Raw genomic sequence first — 8392 nt, 5'->3', positions numbered from 1 at the left:
TGGCCTACATATGACTCCAGATCCACAATAATGTGATCGACTCTTAACTGCCCTCTGAGGTGACTTCATCTGTAGGCAATTAAGGTTGGTCAATAAATGTAGACTTTGCCAGTAATACCTAGAGCCCATGAATAAAAAGAATATGGTAACCGAACAGTTTTTTTTCAGGGGGTAAGAGACCCATCTGTCAAATAGTCCCTGGTATGCAAACTCACCTCAAAATTCAGTGTCATCCACAAATTCTAAAATTACGTTTTTGGTTCGAAAATCCAAATCATTAATGCTAATTCAATTTTTAAAAAAAACCTTGATTCCTATACTAACAGATGTGTGCAGCCATTTAGAAAACTAATCTCATAGTGTTACATTCACATGACTACTATCATTGTGTAAGTCACTTATGTAAACAGATTCTGGGCAAGACAGTCAAGCTGAGATTCAAAATAAAACTGTGGTCAATGTTTCAATGCTAAACAAAACTTGCAAGACTGGCCAAATTTTTCAGTAAAGCAGATTATTTTACTAAGCGTTCTGCAGCTCTGTTACTCTAAGTCAATACAATTCTTAATGAGGTATCTGAGGTACAACAGGATCGTCTGAATAGTGAAGAAATGTAAACAAGCCCAGTTGAAATGTTTATTTATTTTACAACCAATCGTAAATCACACAAAAATAAAACAAAGAACTGCAAATGTTGGGGATCTGAAGCAAAAACAGGAATTGTTGATGGAACTCAGCAGCATTTGTGGAGAGAAATAGCATTAACATTCAAAGTCTGGGAATGGTTCAATCTTCTGGTGAAGAGTCATTGGGATTCGAAATGTTAAATCTACTTTCTCTCCACAGATGCTACCCGACTTGCTGAGTTCCACCAGCTGTCTTTGTTTTAAATCATGCAGATCCAGTAATTGTGGCAGATAAGCAAATGTCACGGACGATAAAAGTTCATTCCCTCGTTTAACCCCAGTCCTCTCTGTGCTGTGGGCTTTGGAATGATTGTCCCAGTTTTGGAGGCAGCACAAATGAAAGAAACAGCTGCAGGAAGCATCACAGTAACCCTCACATTTGTTGATTCCTCAAATGAGTGAGGTTGTTTTGCTGTGTGACTATTCGATATACTTCCTCAATAATGATTATTCCAAATGGTATTTTGACTTGTTCTGTATTGAAATTCAAATCAAACGCATCAGACATTTTTAAGACAAGGTTTAACATTTTAATGAAATTTCGGATTTAGTATGCCACATAAATAAACTCTTTGTGTGAAAGATATTGGTTTGAAATGAGCTGTACAGCAATTTTGGGCTAGACTTGTTCAGAGAGGAACCTGGGTGAATGCAGCTCTTGTCAAAATTGGAGGGAGTGGAATGAAAGACAAGGTTAGAGTTTGAATCCAAACTGGGCTCTTCAAAAGCTGAAGATGGCAAGGAGAGAAGATTAACAAACATAAGGAATTTGAGGAACAGAATTGTGATCTTAGCATAGTGGAGATGAATAGGAAAGCAAGTAAGCATTTGGGACAGTGATATTCGGGAAGTTTGTGCAGGAGATAAAAAAGCTCTTTTTCCTCTCAGGAACTTAGGAATGCTCTGGCAGCAAAGATCTGACTAAAATAGTTGTGGAAAAGGTTATAACAGAAAGATGGCTGCCCAAAGGAGAAAAGAACTGTGCATCAAATTATCAATTCTCCTTCCGTATCCAGTTCAGCAGCATGAAAAAAATATTTACTGTGGTGTTCATAAATATTGACAGGTATTTGATTCTTTGGCTGCTTGTTTCAAAACTTAGAGATAAATGAAGCCCAGTACAATAATCTAATTGCCATTGTTGTGTTACATGTTTAAGAAGAGAGTCTTGCTTTGGTTACATGCCATTTCTTTGCTGCAGTGTGCCGACAGGGGTATACTAAACCCAGAGAAAGGCTACAGTCAACAGAGTGCAAACCACTTGAAACATCGCTCATTCATCCTGAGTTGATCAGAGCTGATTGCCACTCTTTTCCTGCCTTTCACTCCATTCCAGTTTTGCGTTTCACTTCGCTTCCTGTGCCTCAGGGTGAAGGGTACTTCTCAGATTCATCAGGCCTGAGTTTATCTACTTTATTTACACAAATAAGGATGAGGGTGAGAAACCAGAGACTCCAACCGACTGCAGCAGCGATCCACCCGTATTCATCCACCCCGTTCTGACAACACAGCCTTGTTGTCGCACAGATGTCCTGACCATTTTGAAAATCTGCGAAGGAGATACAAAAGCTCTTTTTACTCTCAGAAAATATGTCAATAAAATTAAAATTCTAGTAAGCCAGTCCAAACCCTTTATAGGTTTTAATAGAGGCCAACCAGTGTCTGTGACAAATTCAGTCTCCGGGACTTTTAAGGATTTGTAAAGAAGTATGTATGCATCCTAGTTTTACATTTAAATTTATCTTTATCTTTCATCCCTCATGAAATCTGATTGCTGAAAGGAGGGGTGAGGTACCAAATGGAGCAGTTAAATTCCTGGACCAAGAGAAGCAATTGTGCCACATAGGTCAACACTTAGGCAACTCCCCTTTCCTTCCCGCTTCAGTCCAATTCCACTGCAAATTTTCAAAACTCCCTCTGATATGTCCCATTTCCACCCTCTTCCACCTTGGCTGATCGGTAATCTGTCCAACTGAATTGCAATCCGTCTGTTCAAACCCTCACTCCAAGAGGTCAAATACTGAAACATTTTGGAAACAACAAATGTGCTAAACAATCCTGATCAAAAGCTTTCTTTTGGCAAAAGATTCTGTGAAGTAAACACCACATTGGTATATTTTTGTCGCATCACCCTTACAAATACACCTCAAATAAGGTTTGAACCACAATGGTTCCTTCATCTGAATGGATATTTGCACCTATGGAGCAGGTGGGAACTGTACCTGGCCCTCCTGCCTCAGAGGCAGGGACACCACCACTACAACACAAAAACCCTGCCTGCTAGTATTATACTGAATCAACAGTTGGTCTTTCTAAACTTATTAGCAGAAAAGGACCAGATTTATTCAGCATAATGAAATGTTACAAGATTGTTCACGAGACAATTTTAAAATAAAGTGTAACTCTCGTCATGTTTTTGGTGCTCTTTGTTCAAAGATCTGAAGCAAGGTTATACTGGGAATAATTGATAGGAGACTCAAGTGTGTGCAATCAGCTGAACGCTGCTCTAGAGAATGATTGCAGGAGGAAGAGTTGCCGTAAAAGATATTCAGACCAATTTATACATGTATTACCACCACGCTATCTATTCAAACAGGTAAGCTCTTTCAAATAACAAGAGAATATAAAAAGTACCAAGTACACAGTGTTACAGAAACAGCTAGAAGATTATTTCCCCTTTGATGCAATTTTCATTATTTCGAGGCTAGCAATGATAAATGGGTTGTGTTAACAATTCCAATAACAAATTTAAAATCTGCATTTTTTGAATCTTGTTGTGCTCATGTAAGGAAGAGTCATAGTTGTAACTCCAAAAGAGATTTGTAATGATTTAGCTGGAGGAGTTGTAAATTCTTTTAAGTTATAAATCTATTTGTGATGAACCAATGACATTGTTGTTCTGCTTAATGTGTTCAAAAATTCTTTCACTCAATATTTTATGTTCAAACTTATGCTGCTCTGTGTCCCTTGGTCATACTCACATTGTTCACACTGGTCCAGACTTTGTCTATTGGGCTCTGTTTGTAAGGAGTTACTGTTGAGTGAAGTTTCTCCTTGCTCTGAAAGAAGGAAACAAAGCTCCTGTTTCTTCAAAGTTGATTAAAAATTGTTGATGAAATGACACTGGAAATTCTTGCAGGGTAACAGAGCCTGAACACTTACCAACTGCAGCTGAAGCCCAGTGAACACAAAGCAGAATCAGACAAACAGTGCTCGTCATACACCCACTCACAGATCTCAGATTCATGACTTGGAGGAGGCGACAAGTCAGCTTCACTCTTGAGACAATCCTTTATCTTGCCTATGCTCAATAACGTCCCTTTAAAAAACTTCAGAGGGAAAAAAAACTTGTCTGCGATTTCGCCACACCTCCAATCTGTCAAAGCCAGCTTTCCCAACTTTACACTAACTGGGAAAGGGCAATTAATTGCAGTCAAGCGAAGCCCTAATGTCGTCAGAGATTGCATAATTGGGGAATAAGTGAAGGCAATTAACATGGAAAAGCTCAGTGGATTTCTGGAGCTTTCTCCTTCCTTGTTTTGCTGCATTTCTTTTGTGCCACAGATTGTCTCCATATGCATCTGCATTATTTAAGTTGTCTGTTGTTCAGAAGAAAGAAGAAATTTGCATCTCACAATGTCCCATACCAATTACAATAAAGCACTTGGGTCCATAATGTACTTTTGTTAACACTCACTCCCCCCACCATCACCTCTCAGTGGCAACTGTGTGTACTACCTACAGGACACCATGCTGCAAATCCGCCTGCTTCCTCCGACAGCACCTTCCAAACCCACAACTTCTACCATCCAGAAGGACAAGGGCAGGAAAAAAACAGATGAACACTACCACCTGTCAGTTTTCCTCCAAGTCACTCAAAATCCTGCCTTCGAAATATATCACTGTTCCTCCACTGTGCCTGGGTTAAAATCTTGGAACTCCCTTTTAAACAGCACTGTGGATTTATCTCAACTATAAGGACTGGAATTGCTCAAGAAGGCATCTCACCACCCACCACCTTCTCATCTTGTTGGGGATGGACACTACAATGCTGGTCTGTATCCCTTGAATATCCCATGAACGAATGATAAAATGGTTGATGTTGCAACAGTTAATAAGAACATAGAATCATAGAGTTATACAGCAGGAAAACAGACCCTTTGGTCCAACTCATCCATGCCAATCAGATATCCTAAATTCATCTAGTCCCATTTGCCGGCATTTCCCTCTAATCCCTTCCTATTCATATCCCCATCCAGATATCTTTTGACTGTAATTGTACCAGCCTCCACCATCTCCTCTGCTAGCACATTCCATACACGCACCACCCTCTGGGTGAAAATGTTGCCCTTAGGTTCCTTTGAAATCTTTTCTCTCTCACCCCAAACCAATGGTCTCTAGTTTAAGACTCCCCTCCCCTGGAAAAAAAGATCTTGGCTATTTACCAGATCTATGACTGTCATGATTTTCTAAGGGTTACCCCTCAGCTGCTGACACTCCAGGGAACGCAGCCCATTCGGGCTGTCCCTGTATCTCAAACCCTTCAATTCTGGCAACATCCTTTGTGAATCTTTTCTCAACCTTTTCATGTTACACAACATCTTTTCTAGAGCAGGGAAACCGGAATTGTACACAATATTCCAAAAGTGGCCTACCCAATGTCCTGTAGAGCCACAACATTATCTCCCAACTCCTATACTAAATGCACTGTATGATAAAGGCAAGTGTACTAACTGCCTTCTTCACTATCCTGTTTACCTGTGCCTCCATTTTAAAGGAACAATGAACCTGCATCTCAAGGTATTTTTGTTCAGCAACACCCCAAGACATTACCATTAAGTGCATAAGCCCTGCCCTGGTTTGCCATTCCAAAATGCAGCACCTCCCATCCAGCACTCCGCGGCCCATCTGATCAAGGTCCCTTTGTACACTGAAGTAACCTTCTTCATTGCCCATTGCACCACCAATTTTGGTGTCATCCGCAACCTTACTAACCATACCTCCTATACTTACATCCAAATCATTTATATAAATGACAAAAAGCAGTGGACCCAGCACCGATCCCTGCAGCACACCACTGGTCACAGGCCTCCAGTCTGTAAAGCAACCCTCCATCACCATCCTCTATCTCCTACCTTCAAGACAATTTTGTATCCAAATGGCTAGCTCCCCCTGTATGAAGTGATCTAACCTTGCTAACTAGTCAACCATATGGAACCTTGTCAAACGTCTTGCTGAAGTCCATATAAGCAATGTTCACTGCTCTGCCTTCTTTGTCACCGTTTCAAAAAACTCATCATGTTAGTGAGACACGATTTCCCACCCACAAAACCATGTTGATTATCCATAATCATTCCTTGTCTTTCCAAATACACATAAATCCTCTCCTTCAGAATCTGATCCAACAAACTGCCCACAACTGACGCAAGGCTCAACAACTTACAATTTCCTGGTATTTCCTTAATACCGTTCTTAAATAATGGCACCATGTTAGCCAACCTCCAGTCTTCTAGCACCTCAATATGGCTATCGATGATACAAAGATCTCAGCAAGGGACCAAGCAATCACTTCCCTAGCTTCCCACAGAGTTCTGACATACACCTGATCAGATTCTGGGGGTTTATCCACCTTTGTGCATTTTAAGAAATCCAGCACCATCTCCTCTGTACTATGGAAACTTTTCAAGATATCACTGTTTATTTCTCCAAGTTCTCTCCCTTCCATATCCTTCTCCACAGTAAAAGCTGATGCAAAATATTATTTTAGTATCTCATCCATCACATACCGTTCCACATATTGGCAGCCTTGTTGATCTTTGAGGGGCCCTATTCTCTCCCTAGTTACTCTTTTGTAACTACCATACTTGTAGAATCTCTTTGGATTCTCCTTAACCCTATTTGCCAAAGTTATCTCATGTCTTCTTTTTGCCCTCCTGATTTTCCACTTGAGTATACTCCTACTGCCCTAATAATCCTCCAGGGATTCTCTAGATCTCTTCTGTCTATACCTGAAATATGCTTCTTTCTTTTTCTTGACCAGAGTCTCATTTTCTCAAGTCATCCAGCATACTCCACACCTACCAGCCTTGTCTTTTACTCGAACAGGAACATACTGTCTCTGGACTCTCATTATCTCGTTTTTGAAGGTCTCCCACTTTCCAGCCGTCCCTTTACCTGCCAATACTTGCCATCAATCAACTTTTGACTAATACCATCAAAGGCTGCCTCCCTCAAAAAAACTTTTAGATCAGGCCTTCCTTTTTACATGACTATTTTAAAACTAATAGAATTGTGAGCACTGGATCCAAAATGCTCCCCTCCACTGAACTTCAGTCACTTCCCCTGCCTTATTTTCCTAGGTCCGATACAGAACAATTCAGGGGCATTTACTGATGGTTGGGGGAAATATATGGATCGGGAAATGACAATGAACCTATCTGTTCTTTAAAGCACTGAGGCTCCTGCTTGCAAGGGCAATCAGAAGTTGGGTTAAACTCCTCATTTACAAACCCCACCGCAGCATCAGGCCTTTGTACTTTGAGTTGTGGCCACAAACTTCTGACTTTGAAGCAACTTTACCATTAAGCCATGGCTGACACTAAAAGCAGTGTCATTTTTTTTCTTACATCAGTATCGAATATTCCAGAAAAGCACAACAGAATCTGAGGGAAGAGAGAATTGGAATTAATGAAGAGTAGAATTAAGAGCAGCACCTCTTCTTGCTGAAGACATGAATGTCATTCAGTACGAGAATACATTCTGTGAGGTGGAATAGGATTGTAGTGAAAGGAGACTGGCTGGACCTCTGTTCAAAGAAGAAGCAGAGAGCTCTCAAGTACAGTGAGTGAGCCAGATTGAATATCCACTAGGAAAATCGAGACTCCTAGGCCAGGAAACTAGAAAGTGTCAAAAAGACAGAGTACAACAGAAGAGTCACAGATATACAGGTTGGGGAATGACTGGAGAAGAGGGAGAGTAAGTGCAATCAAGCTGGATGAAGCCAGTTTTGTCAGGCAGGAGCAGGGCAGATCTATAAATGGATGGTGAAGCAGGCTGTTTGAGTCAGGGCACCACAAGGTTGGAGGTAGTAGAGGAAAGATCTCCAGAGGAAATGGATGATTGTGACAGTCCTGGAAATATAAAAAAAAGGCTTGCCGGTCAATGATTGAACTATATACTCGGGGAAGGTAACAGGAAAGGAGCATGTTCAGGAAGAGGGTGGTACACCAGATGACAACAGGACCATCTTTGTTAACAGATTTTTCAGAGCATCTTAGGGTCTGACTGACGAGATGAGAAGGAAATGGGTTAGAGTCTGTAGAAAAAATGAGATGACTGGATCATTGCCAATGTTCCAAGTCCTGAAGAAGCCAGAAGTCCAGATGGTATTAGAATACTAGAGATGTGTAAAACATGATGGGGGAGGGGGGATTCCTGTGGGTGGAGAAGTAAAGACTACAGATGAGGATCTCAACATCACACTAAGTTTGAAATTCATTTGAGGTGGGGTCGTAAGGGGAGGCAGTCAAAACCTTTACCAAGGGCAAATAGTTGTGGGGGACAGATAGCAGGGTATTCAGGTCCGAAGGTCATTATCACCTGATGAAGGAGTGTTGCTCCGAAAGCTAGTGTGCTTCCAATTAAACCTGTTGGACTATAACCTGGTGTTGTGTGATTTTTAACCAGCTCAGAAGGTAGTGTCAACA

The 8392-nt window shown here is 40.9% G+C and overlaps 1 protein-coding gene across 1 annotated transcript; it reads right to left on the bottom strand.

Annotated features, from left to right (window-relative positions):
* Positions 1-1193: 1193 nt before the first annotated feature.
* On the bottom strand, positions 1194-4057 carry LOC132825012 (transmembrane protein 213-like). Its single transcript, XM_060840008.1, has 3 exons — positions 3849-4057; positions 3668-3745; positions 1194-2235 (listed from the first exon to the last, which is right to left on the bottom strand). The coding sequence occupies exons 1-3, from the start codon at positions 3931-3933 to the stop codon at positions 2051-2053; spliced, it is 348 nt and encodes a 115-aa protein (XP_060695991.1). The 5' UTR covers positions 3934-4057; the 3' UTR covers positions 1194-2050.
* Positions 4058-8392: the final 4335 nt, after the last annotated feature.

The sequence above is a fragment of the Hemiscyllium ocellatum genome, chromosome 19, assembly GCF_020745735.1.
Source record: "Hemiscyllium ocellatum isolate sHemOce1 chromosome 19, sHemOce1.pat.X.cur, whole genome shotgun sequence".
Classification (NCBI taxonomy): domain Eukaryota; kingdom Metazoa; phylum Chordata; class Chondrichthyes; order Orectolobiformes; family Hemiscylliidae; genus Hemiscyllium; species Hemiscyllium ocellatum.
Note: the sequence above shows the minus strand (reverse complement) of the source record. Positions and strands in the feature narration are given on the sequence as shown.